The sequence below is a fragment of the Eriocheir sinensis genome, chromosome 25, assembly GCF_024679095.1.
Source record: "Eriocheir sinensis breed Jianghai 21 chromosome 25, ASM2467909v1, whole genome shotgun sequence".
Taxonomy (NCBI): domain Eukaryota; kingdom Metazoa; phylum Arthropoda; class Malacostraca; order Decapoda; family Varunidae; genus Eriocheir; species Eriocheir sinensis.
Window position 1 is genome coordinate 4,972,279 of NC_066533.1, and position 17,162 is coordinate 4,989,440.

At 42.4% G+C, this 17,162-nt stretch overlaps 1 protein-coding gene and 1 long non-coding RNA gene across 6 annotated transcripts in view; one reads left to right on the top strand and one right to left on the bottom strand.

Moving 5' to 3' along the window:
- Positions 1-12,292, bottom strand: part of LOC127003227 (protein FAM177A1-like) — a 28,214-nt gene extending 15,922 nt beyond the window's left edge. Inside the window, exons 1-3 of one of the 4 annotated variants that reach the window (XM_050869612.1) lie at positions 12,094-12,285; positions 8,323-8,487; positions 5,689-5,853 (exon numbers count right to left, since the gene is read on the bottom strand). In XM_050869612.1, coding sequence (XP_050725569.1) covers positions 5,689-5,853; positions 8,323-8,487; positions 12,094-12,159 — 396 coding nt within the window. In that variant the 5' untranslated portion in view covers positions 12,160-12,285. Of the gene's footprint in view, positions 1-5,688; positions 5,854-8,322; positions 8,488-12,093 lie in introns of all 4 variants that reach the window. The other 3 variants (XM_050869609.1, XM_050869610.1, XM_050869611.1) reach the window with 3 other exon arrangements.
- Positions 1-17,162, top strand: part of LOC127003230 (uncharacterized) — a 79,673-nt gene that overhangs the window by 42,842 nt on the left and 19,669 nt on the right. For both annotated transcript variants that reach the window (XR_007757019.1, XR_007757018.1), the window contains exon 2: positions 8,315-8,509. This is a non-coding gene — a long non-coding RNA (uncharacterized LOC127003230). The remainder of the gene's footprint in view (positions 1-8,314; positions 8,510-17,162) is intronic.

Consider the following 17,162-nt stretch of genomic DNA (forward strand, 5'->3'; position numbering starts at 1 on the left):
CACAAGGGTCAGTGCTGGCTCCGGTCATGTTTGCAATTTACATTAATGACATGACGGAGGGAGTAAACAGTTACATGAGTTGGTGATAGGCATAGGCATAGAACAAGAAGATGGGAGCATGAAATTAATGCTAAAAGGCATAAATTTGGGAAGTTTGGACTTATTCTCAGATTTGATGAATAACCCACAAAAAATTTATCCCAATCTCGGTGCACAGGATCACAAGGATCACATATAGCACGTTGGTCTCGTACTAAATTGATCAAGATGTCCGGTGTGGATGCTTACTCCTCTGCAGATTCGCCATGACTCATGAAAAAATGGGCCCGCATGTATCAGTGACTAGAATCACCATGGTGTGGCATGATTCAAAATGATTCAATTTGCCTGGTGTAAACAGTCCCATTTGAATTAATGTGGCAAATCAACGTGTTGATTTGAATCGAATCGATTCACTTGGTGTAAACGCAGCCTAAGAGACTTAACATACAAAGAGAGATTGAGGGGGTGGAACCTACTGACACTGGAACTGAGGAGGGAGAGATGAGGTCTGATTGTGGTGTATAGGGTGCTGAGCATAGCTGGGCGTTATCGCGATAAGTTATCGCGATACTTTATCGCTGATAACAAAATCGGGTTATCGGCCATCCGCTACTTATTTAAATATATATCGGTATCTTCGTTACTTTTGTTACCAAACTAGTGATAATCGCTACTTTTTTCCGCCTCAGAAAAAAAAAAAAAGTCTCCTCCCTACTGTGCATGCGTGGCCTGGGCGCCCGGTGTTGTTTGAAAAAAACTTGGGGGAATGAAATATCTTCAGTAAAGAGATTTCATGCTTAGATCATCAACATTAAAACACTAGGTTATTTTTCATGTTAGACTCAAAAATTAGTATATCAAAGAGAAAAAATCATTTAACTTTGCCCCCCAAAATTATTATTCACTGCCTCAAATTTGATATTCCATACTCATTGGTGAGCATGCCATGGTATTGAAGGCACCCGGTGTTGTGTTATTTGGTGTCCCATCTTCAACAGCTGGTGCTTTTGTTGACAAACACTGGTCTCTTGTGAACTGCGCATGTTCAGACCAGTAAGCGTAGCCCGGTAGTCTCACTAAGCTTTTTAACACATTAAGAGTTGCTGAAAGGCTGAATCAGACAAACAGTACCACCATCCTCACTGTTTCTAGAACGACACTCGGTACATATAAATACAACTCGTACAGAGTGTCATTCTAGAAACAGCGGGGATGGTGATAGTGGTACTGTATGTCTGATTCGGCCTTCCAGCAACTCTTAATTATGGTTAAAAAGTTTTGTGAGACTGTACAGGTCTACGCTTGCTGGTCTGAGCATGCACAGTTCACGAGAGACCAGTGTTTGTAAACAAAAGCGCCAACTTTGACGATGAGGACGCCAAATAACACAACACCGGTTCAGGTGTTTCTAGTATTACCGTCCATAGGTAGCTACGTGTCAACGTGTGGTTTTTCATGTTTTGTAAGTTTTCTAAAATACAGATGAAAATTTGAATTTATCTATGTATTTTATTTGAAATATCAATATAGTATCGTTTTCGCCTATCGGACTTATCGCTAGCTAGTATCGGAATTTTGGATTTATATCGGGTATCGGTTATCGTCTATATTTGTCTCCAGTTAACGAATATCGGTTATCACCGATAAGGTTTTCCATTATCAGTTATCGGTTATCGGGAATAAGGTTTTCTGTTATCGTGCCCAGCTATGGTGCTGAGTGAGTCAATGGAATGGAAAAATTGTACAAGGAAGATCATGGTAGGTATACAAAAGATTCAAGAGGCCATGGAAGGAAGATGAAAAAGGATGCCAGTAGAAGAGATAATAAGAGAACAACTTTCCACAAAGAATAGTGCAGGCCTGAAATGTCCTGTAAAAGGATGGGGTCCTTGCAAAGATGATTCATGAATTCAAGGCCAAGTCAGATAATAGGAGATACAGAGACAGGATACTATGAGCAAACCTCTTTTCCTGTATACCACAACAAGGTAAATACAACTAGGTATATACAGACATGAAAAGGAGATAGTTGTTGCCCCTAATATTCATGAATTTAACCCCCTCACTACAATGACATAGTTGTCAATGTCACAACTCAACCATCAGCAATATGATGACATACTTGTTGATGTCATAAATTGAGAGTTATTTTGGTTGGTGCAGAGTTTTGGATACCATGTTTGTGGTTGTATATGAGAGGATGTCTTACTTGACTTTCATTATTAAGTAAGAAAGTGAGTGTATTTGTTTGTACTAGAGTATGCATTAGCAGACAATTTCTATCACGAAATAACCCTCCTTAACATACCATTTTAGTCCTTCCCTCCCTCCTTCCTCCTCTTTCCCCTCACCTCTTTATCTCCTTTCCCCACCTGCCCCCCACCACCGTTATGGCCGGGTCACACGAGTGTTTATTTCGGCAATTTTATCATCGATCTCAAGAATTTTGCCATCGGCAAAGTCCAAAACACGGTTTGTGTTCTCGATATGGAGGAAGACGAACATGCGCGTCTTGTATTCTCAATACTGAGAACGCTTCACCTTTTCTTCCTCCCCCTCTTTCCCTTCTAATCCCCCTAATCCTTTTCCTATTCTCTCTCTCTCTCTCTCTCTCTCTCTCTTTTCTTTTCAATGGACTTTATACACCTTTACGTTTACTTTTTTTTTGTGTGGGAGAGAGAGAGAGAGAGAGAGAGAGAGAGAGAGAGAGAGAGAGAGAGAGAGAGAGATACCCCCCCCACCCACACACACATGTATGTACACACAAACTGACAAATACACATACAACTACACACACCCCTTCAAAGACTCCCAGTTCACCAAAAGTGCAGCTGGTGGCAAGACATCAAAGAAGATTTAACTGCCTTGCTAATCTCTTAACCCTTTCCTAGCGCGCGGTGTGGACGCGACTATCCCCTCAGGCGCAGTCGGGGAGCCCAATGGGGGGTCTCTTTTAACCTCTGTATTTCAAAAACTATTCATCACAGCTAAATACCAAAAACACCATTGGAAAGAGGAGGTCCAGATCTATAGGAGTTGGTTATGTATGCCTCTCTTGTGAAAGTACATGCACGTTCAGGGAGTGTTGAATGTTAACACTTACGTCGGTGCGTGCGGGATGATCAGCCGTATTGAGGGAACTGCGGACATCTTTTCTTCAGATTCTGGCAAGGGAGTATTGCCAACTGCAATATTTACAACTATTTGGTCAAAGAATCAGTCAGGTGATGGGTGAAGCTATGCAAAAATGGCGCAATATTGGGCAAGAACATCCACCAGTTACTCGTCCGTACATTTGCTGCGCTGGGCTGATATGATTTTCCACCAAATTTAGTGAAGAATCCACTCAATTGGCAATCCTGTGTTGTGAGACTTAGTGTTGGAACACTCTCATACGCGGGAGATTTGAGTGCGGGTGGAGATCGCAGCGGGCGTTTAGCGCCACCAGCAAATACGCCTAACGCCTGCTGCAAGCGTTTAGCAATGAAAAGGTTAATTGCCTTTACCTGTTGCCGCTCTACATATATGCCTAAACGCGCCCTCTGTTTCAGCTAGCATCGTGTGACCACACTGGAGGCAAAATCACCGGCGTGAAAAAGTACCGGCGTCAAAAATTGCTGAAATAACACTCGTATGACCCGGCCTTTACTATGTCTCCCAGCCCATCCCCCAACTTTCATCCTCCATCATGTTCATCATCTCTCTAGTTTCTGTGAAGTGATGAGGTATTTTCCAGTCCACACTCTTCTTGCCTCCCTCTCCTACACTTTTCCCCACAAATCTATCTTCATATCAGTATAGTGGAATATAATGCAGTGAATATGTTATCCATATAGTACTGCAATTTTACTTGTATTTATGTAACCATCTTAAAAATATCAATGAATTTGTTTCTCTTTGTACACCTTTCAATCTCTCATATTGCAATATATAATGCATGATGATTACTATATTTAGTTTTATGGCTTAATCTACAAAGTTAGATTCAGTGATGGCATATCAAATTTGGTGTGCACGGCCTGCAGAAAATGAAAGTGACCTACAAAATTTGGTCAGTGTTTTTGATAGTGTCTGTAATAGGAGAAAGCTGAAAGTAAATGTCAACAAAAGTAAAGTGATGGTTTGTGAGCGAAGTAGAAGTGAGGTTGTAGATTTTGTATGCCCATATAGAGTGGGAATTGAATGTGAAAAAGAATGCAAAATAATTTTGAATGGTGAAGAAATGGAGGAGGTCAATGAGTTTAAGTACCTTGGATCAGTTATGTGTAAGCATGGTGGTATGGAGGGAGAGATAAGAGAAAGGGCATTGCAAGGAAGAAGGGTGGTAGGGTCTTTGGGACAAATCATGAATGGCAGAAGTGTGAGCATGGAGGTAAAGAGGGATTTGAGATATACAATAATAGTACCAACCCTCACATATGCAAGTGAAACGTGGGCCTGGAATGAAAGTCAGAGGTCTAGAGTGCAGGCAGTGGAAATGAGATATTTGAGGAGTGCTTGTGGTGTGAGTAGAATGGATGGAATGAGTAATGAAAGTGTGTACGAGCATTTTGGAATGTGTCACGGGGGGGAAGGGAAGAAGTGAAGCGACAGACTTTAAAGTGGTTTGGCCACATGGAGCGAATGGAGGAGAGTAAGATGACCAGAAGGGTGTATATGAGTGAGATAGAGGGAGGGAATGCTAGAGGACGACCTCCAGTGAAATGGAGGGATAGAGTGCAAGAGTACGTTAGGGAGAGAGGGGAAAGATCTTTGAGAAACTTTGAGCAGGCAAGGAGGGAGTGTCTGGATAGAGAAAGTTGGAAGCTCGTGGCCATCCCCTGGTGGGAGCTCCTAGGAGCAGGTGTCGATGAAATGATGATGATGATGTGCACGGCCTTCCTGCATATCATGTAATGTAATACAGCGCATTTTTTGCCTGGCTGTAGTAAAGGGGTTAAAGCTAAACTTCATAGCCTGAGATTTGGAAACAGGACTGAGTGTAGCTTGCTTTCTGTATATCACAATCAGGTAAACACACACACACACATTTTATGGACAAAGAAATGCTTAAGAAAATAACACTGATAAGACCAAAACTTGAATATGCTGCAGTTGTATGGACGCCTCACAAAAAGAAGGATATCAGAAAGTTGGAAAGGATACAGAGAATTGCAACTAAAATGGTCCCAGAACTCTCGAATATGACGTATGAAGACAGATTGAAGGAGATGGACTTGACAACACTGAAACAAAGAAGGGAGAGAGGAGATCTGATTGCACTGTATATGTTGGTAAATAAGTTTGATGAGGTGGATAGAGATGACCTCTTCTCAACTGTGAGAATGCAGAGACTGAGAGGACATGGAAAGAAACTTAATGAAGGAACCTGTTTGAGTGACTTGAAAAAGTATAGTTTTCCACATAGAAGTGTTAACACATGGAACAGCTTGCGGGAAGAGGTGGTGGAGGCGAAGGAAAGGCTGGATGAATGTAGATATGGAGAAGGGACTATTAGAGCTTAGCTCGGGCCTGGTAGACTACAAATAGGTAAGTACACATCAGTATATTTAACACATTACCTAGTATCAGTATATTTAACACATTACCTAGTACTCTATTAATGAAACAGCTGATTGATTAATTTGACCTTATATAAGTCCTCACCTCCTCAATAGCTGCATTATATTCATCTATCTCATACTGGTACTTGGGCGAGGTAATGCCGAGAACATTGGCCAAACTTTCTCCGATATAGTCACAGGCGGACAGGGCTGAGTTTCCACTGTACAGCATCCAGTAGTAAAGCCACGACCCCCACTTCAGGGTTTTCTGTAGATGAATGATACCAACTGTAGGTAAGATATGTTTGCTAGTTTGTATAGTTTGTATAAACCCCTCCATTTAGTACTCATATCAGAAGGAAGAAAAAATAGAAAAATGAAAGATAAAACTGAAACTTGTCAAAATAAATATTAATCAAGGTATTTTTTTTACTAGTACACTACAGTGCTCAAGGGTACTTTTCCTTTTAACTATTTTTCTGATCTGAGTACTTATTAGAATGGAACAGACAAACTGGAAAACATAACCTATGGTGCTTTGTAAGGGAGTCAGATATCAGCAGGGTCTTTTTGATGTTGCAACTGCATCTTGAACATATGGAACTCTCATCTAAGTAATCTCCACTTAATAACACAATAGGTGACTTTATACAGCTACAGCAGCTGAGATGAGAATGTTAAATGACATTAAAAACTAAGATATACTCATTTAAAAAGACACTATAGCTATATACATCAAAATAATCAATCCTTTATAAAGGTATGCTTCACTAATTTAACATAGGTTGTGGGGGATGAGGAGAAAGTTGTGGGGGTTGAAGAGGAGCTTGTGAGGGTTGAGAAGGAGGTTATGGGAGTAGATGAGGAGGTTGAAGGGGTTGATGAGGAGGTTCTGTAAGTTGAGGTGGAGGTCGTAGGTGTTGAGGACTTGAGGAGGTTTCTTGAGTTGAGGAGATTGTTCTGAAGGTTGAGAAGTATGCTGTGGAAGTCAAGGAGCAAATAATGTTGATTGAGGGGGAGGTTGTATAGGGTTGAAGAGGAAGTACTGGGAGTTGAGGAGGTTGTGGAGGTCAAGGAAAAGGTTCTGGAAGTTGCGAAGGGGTAGTAAAGATCAAGGAGCACATTCTAGGGGTAGAGGAGCAGGTTCTGGAGTTTGGAGATTGTGGGAGTGGGCTGTAAGGGTCAAGGAAAAGTTTATTGATGTCAAGGAGGAGGTTACAGAGGGGGCTGAGGGAGGTTGTGGGGGTTGATGAAGAGTGTAGTGACAGTGGAGGAGGATGTGGAGATAGCAGAAACTTTTTTTTTTTTTTTTTTTTTTTTTTACAGCAAAGGAGACAGCTCAAGGGCACAAAAAAGTAAACATTAATAAAAAAAGAAAAGAATCCAAAGAGGTGGCGAAAGATAGGTCAGTTTGAGGAGAGGTGTCCTGATACCCTCCTCTTGAAAGAGTTCAAGTCGTAGGCAGGAGGAAATACAGATGACGGAAGATTGTTCCAGAGTTTACCAGCGTGAGGGATGAAAGAGTGAAGATGCTGGTTAACTCTTGCATAAGGGGTTTGGACAGTATAGGGATGAGCATGAGAAAGTCGAGTGCAGTGGGGGGGAGGCATGCAGTTAGCAAGTTCAGAAGAGCAGTCAGCGTGGAAATATCGATAGAAGATAGAAAGAGAGGCAACATTGCGGCGGAATTTAAGAGGTAGAAGACTATCAGTATGAGGAGGAGAGCTGATGAGACGAAGAGCCTTTGCCTCCACTCTGTCCAGAAGAGCTGTGTGAGTGGAGCCCCCCCACACATGAGATGCATACTCCATACGAGTAGAGTAGAGGAGTAGAGGAAAGAGTTGTAGGGGTTGAGGAGGTTGTTTGGGGTAGAGCAAAGGTTTGTGGAGGTAAAGGAGGAGGTTGTGGAGGTTAAGGAGGCTATAAAGGTCAAGGAGGCAGCTGTGGAGGAGTTTGTTTGAGGAAGAGGTTTTGGCATTTGAGGAGGAAGAGGAGGAGGAGGTTAAGAAGGAGTCTGTGGAGGCAAAGTGGCTGAAACAAGTTGGTGACAAAAATTGTATGTATTGCAGGGATGGAGTACTCACATTCGGTATACATATTCAAATACATTCTAATACCGTATTTGGGTGTATTCGTGTTCAAATAAATATTGATAGAAATCAAAGTATTCTCATTTGTATTCGTATACAAGGGAAAAGTATTCATATTCTGCGAATAATCTGACGAATACTTCAAAATTTATTAACAGAAATAACAGCTGCTGTTCTTACAGCTCCAGCCTCCTGGGCGGACGTGTAATGGTCATATATAGTACAGGTGCATGAGCTCATTCTACTGTTACATAACTTTAGAACAGTGCTATACACAGTTACGTCAAGAAGGTATTTTTTGATGAAAAGTATTCATGAATACTTTCAAGAAGTATTCGTATTCGAATTAAAACCAATTCACTGTATTCAAATTCGTATTCATTGGAATCTGAAGTATTCATATTCGAACACTCAACTCTTGTATTCACTCCATGCCTGATATACTGAATAAACTCTTTGAGTACATGATGTTGCCTCTCTCTCTCAGGCAAGATCTCTTAACTATGGCTAAGAGATCCTGGATGCAAAATTGCAAATTCTTTGTGTTGCTTTGATCTGAAAGTTCTGTAAGTTGAGTTTGGAAACATATCTGAACTTGTGAACTAATAAAGGCTGATGGTAATGAACTTTCACCAACAGGTACTAACTGGATCCATGACAGGCATTGGGTCAGGGTTCAGCTGCTTCTTCTCCTCCTCCCCCTCCTCCTCGTCACTGCTGTACTCTTCCATGACGCCGTCGGAGAAGTGTAGGACACGGCGTGGCTGTTTCTGGCTCTTGCAGCGGCCTTCCTCAGCCTCTGGGGGGCTCTCCTAGATGTATATAAAGCCTTAAGTAAGTTAGTCTTTGCTCTGTTGTTGATTTTTTTCTCAGTATATATGAAAATAATCTGCATAAAAAAGCCAAAAGCTGTACAGAAGATCCCCAGTCTCACAGATGTATTGTACAAAGAAATAAAAAATTGAGGCTGCCATCCTTGAAAGAAAGAAGAGAGGTGACATGATTGTCGTGCCACTTTCAGGGCAGTGATGGGAGTAGACAAAAAATTGATAGAAAGGATGTTTGTACAGGATGAGGGAGGACATAGAAAAAGAAGCCTGAGTAATATAATTTTCCATATATGTATTTTGGTGATGATAAGTTAGATAAAGTGGGATTATTTAGGGTAAATTTTGGGTAAAGTTTTTTTAGTTTAAGAAAATTAAGTGTGACAGGTGCTATGGCTCAGGAGATTTTACCCAGATTTACCCGCAGATTTTACTATACACAGTATACAGTCATACTTCGGTTAACGAGTTTAATTCGATCTGGAATTCTGTTCGCACAGCAAAACACTCATAAACCAAAACGAATTTCCCCATTGAAATTAATGTGAATCCCATTACCCTTTCATTGCTAAACGCTCGCAGCGAGCGGTAGCGTCATTTGCTGGTGGTGCTAAACGCTCACTGCGACCTCCAATCACACTTACATTTCCCATGTATGAGTGTGTTCCAACAATATTTTACGAGCCTCTTCTCACCCCACAGCATTGCCAGTTCAGTGGGTTTTCCACTAATTTTGGTGGAAAATCATATCAGCCTAGCTACGAGTAACTGGCAGATGTTGTTGTTCTATGTAGCAGCATTTTTGCATAGCATCACCTATCACTTGACTGATTTTTGACCAAATAGTTGTAAATTTTGCATTTGGCAATACTACCCTACCAGCACCCCATCAAAATCTACTCAGTTGCCTCAATATGGCTGGCCGTCGCGCACGCACAGACATAAGTGTTCACAGGCAACACCCCTGAACGTGCCTGTATGTTTGCAGGAGAGGCATACATAACCGAATCTTATGGATCTGGACCTCCTCTTTCCAATGGTGTTTTTGATTTTTAGCTGTGATGAATAGTTTTTGAGATACAGCAGTTAAAAGAGACCTCCCCGTCGGGCTGTCAGAGTGCGCCTGGGGGGATCATTGCCTCCCTTACCACGTGCAATGAAAGGGTTTTAATGCATCCCCTATCATATAAATATTTATATAAAAATAATTGAACACGTTATTTTTTACAGAATTAAAGTAATTTTGCTAACAAATAGCAATAATAAATAATATCAAACATAAATAAATGTATTACGGTTGTTTCGCAGACTCCCACAACCGCTAATTATGCTGGAAATGTAGGCTTTGCACCGGGGTTTAGCAGCCCGCAGTTTCCCTATTCTCGAGGCACCAGAACTACATTCGACCACCAACGTGAAGCTAACCCAATGTATCGTCCGGGATGGAGGGTGAACAGGAGTCAGTCACGTCCAGGAGGGCATACAAGCCGCCGAGGCTTACACCCCATTTCTGTTGCAAGCATAGTATCTGCCATTCCTGTTTTTTTCTTTGCAGCACCATCCCTTTTAGCCATCTTTCTGGGGGACATTGTTGAAACACAAAGAACGCACATTGTAGTGCTGAAGCACAATGATCGCACACCAAAGCACAAATGCAATCAGACACGAGCGCACAGATGCTATCTCTACTAGTTTACAATGCGAACTGAGACTAGGGTTGCCAACTTGCCATCCTTTATTTAAAATATGGAATGCCATTTGTTCCATATTTGGCTGTCTGAATGGTTAAGCAGATAAAATTCAGTATTTTAAAACTGTAGTGTGCGCATTTTTCAGTAAATCACAAAACCAGCTCATAAAATTATGTTTGTCAAGGGTTGTCCCTATGAAATATGTGTAAAATACATGCTATAGCATTCCTCCCCTCTTTTTCCTACCTTTAGCAGCAGCGGGCAGCAGCTGTCAGTCATGACAGGTTAAAGAAATTTTAGGGTTGCCACCCGTTCCTAAAGTTTTGATACGTTCTGTATTGGAGAATGGGATGTTGCGTTCCTTATTTTTTTGAGCTGAAGGTGGCAACCCTAACTGAGACTCTATTCCCAATGTTTTCCGCTTTGAGCACTCTCGTCTTGTGGCGAATAAAGGGAACCCACGCTCACATCTTCGACTTGTAAAAAGAGACACACCAGTCCTCGTCGAAAGGCCGACTTGGTCGCCTGGGCTGACGTCAGCTGATAGAGTCGGTCTATCAGAATCCTCCTCTCCCTTTCATGACCTGTCACCCAGAAATTGTTTATGGTCCCTCCTAGGAGGGACATACGCGCTTGACCCTGACGGCCTCCATATAGCCTGTGTCCCCACACTTGAGGACACGACAATTTATAAAAAAAGAGGACTTGTACAAACAGGATGCTCGTATACCAAGTCACCACTCGTAAACCAAGGCATTTTTGTGTGTCTTTTGCTCGTAAATCAAAACACTCGTAAAATAAGGTAGGTACTCATAGACTGAGGTATGACTGTACTCGGCTTCATTTCCTCCATTCATCCACAGGAGTGAATTTTGATAGATGTGGCACATGCGCATTGCTATATCCAGATTGGGTGAAAATTATGTTCTATATCATAAGCTACTCATGGTAAATATTTACATTATTTCATCAAAGTATTTGAATGTTTATATATACAAAGAACCCTCATATCATATGTAAATCCCAAACATTCTGCTTGGCATTGATAATTATATAATGTACCATACAAGCACACAAAAGACAAACTTATATTAAACAGTCTAGTCATATTGTAAGTGAATGAACATCTATGCTTTATCTTATTTCATGTACTTTAAGAGACATCTGGCTCTGTAAATGCAAATAAAAGGAATTTAAATAAATTATTGCATAAATCACATGGGAAATAATCAAAATAGCATGAAATATTGTTGCATGTGATGCAAGGCTATTTTAAATAATATTCGTGTGACTTGTATGCAATAAATTATATTAAATACCTTTTGTTTGCACTTACAAAGTCAAATGTCTTTTATATACCTGAAGTGAAATATAGCATAGATATTATTAAAGTTCAATGTTGATTTGCATATGAAGTGACTGCTGTTTGATACAAGCTTGTCTTACATGCATGTATGGTACATTACCAATGCAGACTGGCACGTGTGGGATTGAAAAAAGATGTGAGTTCTTTCTATACATTAACATTCAAATAAACCATGGAAGATATAGTTTTAATAGTTACCACAAGTAGCCAGTGATATAAAACACATTGATTTTCACCCAATCATTACCTAGCAATGTGCATGTGCCACATCTACGATCATGAGTGGATAGAAGGAATGAAACCGACAATAGGTTCCTAGATCAGTAATAAGTGCAACCCTTGCCCCAAGACACAGTATTCCTGAGTCCCAAAGTCTGTAGGTGATGAGAAAGGAGATAAAAAGTGGATGGAGTTGATATTCAGGTTTACCCTAGTGTCTCCACCAGAGTGGACTGGGTGTGTTTCTATAGTAATACTACCTAACCCAGCCTGTACTCCACAAACACCGAAGCCACAGCTGAAATTGTTTGTCACCTGTGTTGAGGATTCGGACGGAACAGAAAGTTCTACCATTTTGAAACCACTCTCGGCCCGGGCCATGGTGTGTGTGGTGTGGCGTAGAACGTCAAGGGATGTGAAGGTGCGACGGTCGCGTGGCCTTGAGCGGCGGGCTGTCAAGCTCAGCTGGCGGCTCTGTGTTTACCTGCGTTGCCAGCGGAACCTCGGCGCCCCCCCCCCCCCCTGCCAGCCGCGCCGCCGCCTGCTTCAAACTTATTTAGGTAGTCCTAATTGTTGGGCTCGCATATCTTAATAAATAATGACTGCGAATTCATAATTTGGTAGGGAAGAGCGGTGATGATTCGGACACTTAAAAAAAAGAAAAAAAGTTGAAGTATCAGTGTAAATTTGTTGATCTCAAAATGTGTCTGCCCTTGAGGCCGCAGGTGCCACGGTCCACTTCACCTGGGTGCCCTCTCATGTGGGCATCCAGCTCAATGAGAAGGCAGACTGCCTTGCTCGACGAGCCCTTCAGGATGACACAGTGGACCCTGGCACTGACTATACGCTTAGCTATGTTAAGAATAGACTTAGGCATTATTCACGTGATAGCATTGCTACCCAACTCAGACACTGCTGTGACAATGGCAGCGCCAGCAGCCTCCACTATGTTAGTGTCTCCCAGCGCTGTGTTTACCCCTATGGGCGACACAGTGCCCCTCAGGATGTGGTAGCAATGCGCCTTAGGCTAGGCACGCTCTGTGCCAGGCCGAGGGGCCACACACTGCATCACTATGTCATGGAATGCCCTCTCATTGCTAAGTTTAAGCCACGGGACTGCCTTGACCTGCCCCAGACAATTTGTTGGCTCCTGAACCATGATGTCCTCCCTGCTATCCTCAAAGAACACCCTCAGTTTGCACCAAGGTGGTGATGCCGTGTGTGGCAGCCTGAACTACTGCCGTGCTATACAAGGCTGTGATCTCTGCAGTATTTTACTTTAAGGACTAGTATTACTCTATCTCTGTATTCATTCCCATCTAGTGCTTGGGCAATGTTCTCCGTCCCCACATTTTATTGTCTTATTGTCCAGGGGGAGGTGCCGCCCCCTCCCTTGTTGTGCTTTCCTTCCTACCATTGTGTCTTTTTAATTTCATGGTGCTCCCTACACATGTATTAATAGTTGTATAATCACACTCTGTCCTGCCTGGGGGTTGGGATGGCATGTTCCTCCCTTCTCCCTTGTTGTTTACCTGCAACAATAAACTATCAATCAATCAATCAATCATTATTAGCTCTTTTATTAAGTTGTCAATATCACACCCGTAGATATTTCCATTCATTCATTTTCAACTCCCAATAAACAATAGTAAAGAATAAAGAATAGCATGTCAACATGATATACAGACTTTTTTCTAGAAACTGCCACTTTTATTGATTTTAATCGCCATGCATCGTCTTACATTGGCAGAAAGTGTTTCTCTGGTGTCTGTGCTATATGTTGGAACTGAAAATGACCCAATAAATACGTGGTGGACTATGCATGTTTACAAGGTTTCCCGCGGTAGATTTCCACTAATGCGCAGGCCCAATTAATGGGATTTATTTTCGTTATATTAATTGAATGGTTCCATAGATGAATTATTTGATATGGTGAGGTTAATAATTTGTTGGGACTACTAGTAGTTTACTATCCCTTAGGAAATTGAGGCCTTAATTATATTCATTCCGAAGAAGATATAGAAAACACATTGCAATGTGTTAGTATAAGTATTGTTTTCTTGAGGCAATATATCACTCAGTAGGAGAACTTTCTTCACGAGACTGAACTACAGAAAGGCAATTGGCAAAATCTATAAAAGAACACCACGTACGAGCCTTTCATCAGAGAAGTCCAATGACTTTATTCAGCCTTGCGTATGACACATATATCTCCTGGGTGGTAAAATAGATCACTAACCCGATCAAATAATGTAACCACCACATTGCTAACCTGTCCGCCGCCTTTTGTAATGATAAGCTGCACGTCATGTTCAGCCAGTCAGTCGATATAATTCCACTATTTTTGATGAATGTAACAACCACTCCACTAACACGTCCGAACCTCTGCAACTGAACTAATGTGTCAGATACGTGTGTCACCAGATGCATATCGGCTAGAAACTCTGGTAAGTTGGTTGTGCTGGAGATAATTACTTGCTTGAATAATCATGGTGTAATTGCTAGCTTCTAACCAGGGGGGCGTGTCAGAAAAAAGAAACGGTGATTCCTCCTTCAGTGTAATTGTAGAGTGTAAACGATCGATCGAGGCTCCGGAGCATTCATTACTCGACCGAAGCTTTATTCCGCAGAGTCTCCAGAGGGTCAGCACCTCGACAGTTTTCCTCTGTGTGGCGCTGTGGCAAGGTATTGCTTGTGTTTTTGTTTATGTCAGATACCTGCAGACATAAAAGCTGCATGAGCTGCAAAGGAGTGTATTCTCATCCAAACGGCAGTATCTGGCCTTATCAGAGCCAGGTAATAGTCAGGCCTCTAATTTTGGCAGATTTTATTGGGGGTTAAAGGGCATCATATTTTCATGAGGTGGTGGGGGAAGGTGGCGAGCGAAGCAAGCATGTGCATGTGGACTCTTTATTTGTGGAGGATTTTTTTTTAAATAAGCCCATTTGGGGGCATTTTGATGCCATGGCAATATAGAAAACATTGGAGGGGCTATAGCCCCCCCTTGTCCCCCCAGAAATTACGGCCCTGGTAGTAGCTCCGATGTAGATGCTTTTCCATTAGTGGCTTTGTCTATGTTTGATACTGATCCACAGAGTCACCACCATACCACACCATAACAGTGGAATGTAAAGGTCCTCCTAACTTCTAGACCCTTACTTTTGTGACTTTTTCTTTATTTCCCATCTATGGTGATTGCAGAGTTTGTATTTTCTGTTTGATCTCTTCTATCATAATGGACACGCCTGCGCTCAGCAGTTCCTCTGAGATTGTCTGGTATGCTGCATTTTTTTTTTTTTTCGTTGATGGAAATGTCCATTTTCATGTTGCACATTTAAAGGTGTTCCAGAAAAAAAATTCTATCAAATGAAGAATCTTGTCTTAACCAGTGATCTTTGTTGGGCGGAAGGGTAGACATGATATTCTGCTATTTGTGTAAGTACCCAAAACTACAATGTCCCATAACCTCCATGTGTGTCTCCCTCTTGTCTGGCAGCGACATGCCACCGGGAAGTGCCTGGTGAAATTATTCAACCACCATCACAGGCATTTTTCTTGTTTGCCTGCGGGCACAAGCCCATCAACCGGCAAACTGCTCGCTTGTGTGATTGTGAGGACACGGCTCTAGGGACAATTCTATGAAAGCATGCAAGGATCGAGGGGGAGGTGAGGGAGAGCAGTAAAGGGCAGACAGGCAATATAGGTGCTTTGGAGTTGTGAATGGAAGTGTGAGGATAGGGGTAAAGAGGCTTGGAGAAATGAGATTATCCTCCCAATTCTATCATATACATCAAATACATGGAATGTAGGACACTAATCATGAATATGTGCAGTGGAAATGAGCTATATAAAAGGTGTATGTGATCTTAGGATGGGATGGAGAAAGAAAATGTAAGCATGTAGAGAGATTTGTTATGAGTGTAACAGCAAAGGGGATATTATGAGTGTAACAGCAAAGGGGATATTATGAGTGTAACAGCAAAGGGGATATTATGAGTGTAACAGCAAAGGGGATATTATGAGTGTAACAGCAAAGGGGATATTATGAGTGTAACAGCAAAGGGGATATTATGAGTGTACAGCAAAGGGGATGGGTAAATCTTAGGAATAGCGGCTCCTAGCGGGTGCGTGTTTAGGGCACGGTGTGGTGGTAATTACAACTTTTCTAGCACGTACGACCGAGTTTTGACAAGGGTGCAGGCCACAAGGGGTGTATTTTTCCACGCTGGCCTCACGATTTCTTCCAAGTCGATGGGCGATGAGACTGCGAGCTCTGGGGTGAGGAAAGGGGAGAGCCCGCGCGGAAAAATACACCCCTTGTGACATAAACACGCCTGTCCGCTTGTCAAAACCCCGTCGTACGTGCTAGAAATGTTGTAATTACCACCACGCCGTGCCCAAAACGCGCACCCGCTAGGAGCCGCTATTCCTAAGATTTACCAGGGGATGTATTGTAGAGTGGCTGAATGGGTGAAGATGGCATGGAGATGATGAGAAAGAACGAGGACAACTTTGTATAAAATATATGAGGATAAATTAAGGAGGGGGATGTTCAGGGGAGACTAGCAAAATGGATCATTAGATTGGGCAAGTGTTGGGAAGAGTTGTTCGGCGAAGGATTGAGTGCTCTGAGAGAAAGTGACAGAAATGGGGACATTGGAGATGCTTCAGCCATGGCCACCCTCTTGAAGGAAGTTTCTGAAGGAACAGGGCGTTCAGCACATGGACAGGGGAACTAAAGTGTATTTTTAAAATTCATGGATTACTGTTAAATGTCCACTTTATGTAATGACGCAGCATGATATTCATACGCTTGTATCCTTAACCCCTTAACGTTTACGCTGCCGCTGGCGTCATATTTTTTTTTCTAACGTGGGCGACGAGCATGACATTAGCGCCGGAGAGCGAGAAGCTCTCAGGAAATTGAACGGCGCGCATAACTATATATGTATATGTCGAGTCAAGGTGACTAACTGGCACCTCTTTTGCCCCTTAAGCCCCGTTCACACTGAGTCGACTAGGCCACGACTACCCACGACTCTAGGGTACACGAGGTCTTGGGTCTTGATGTGAAAGGGTCGGGCATGTCTTGAAATAGGTCTTGAGACTGTTGCCGAATGCTGCGCCGACGTCGTGGCAGGATTATGGAGTCGTGAGGGTTAGCACAACATGCTGGCAACTAGTTGGCCAAATGTCTCAGACCGTAGTCAGGACACCAAGACCCCAATAAAACCTCCCCCCCCCCCCTTTCTTGGAGCGTGGGAACCAACTTGTCAAATGGAAAAGTCGCTGGGTTGTCGTGGCCCAGAGTCGGCACAGTGTGAACGGGGCTTTAGAGTTTAGACAACTCCGTGCTAAAAATAGTCTACAGTTCATGCTTACTC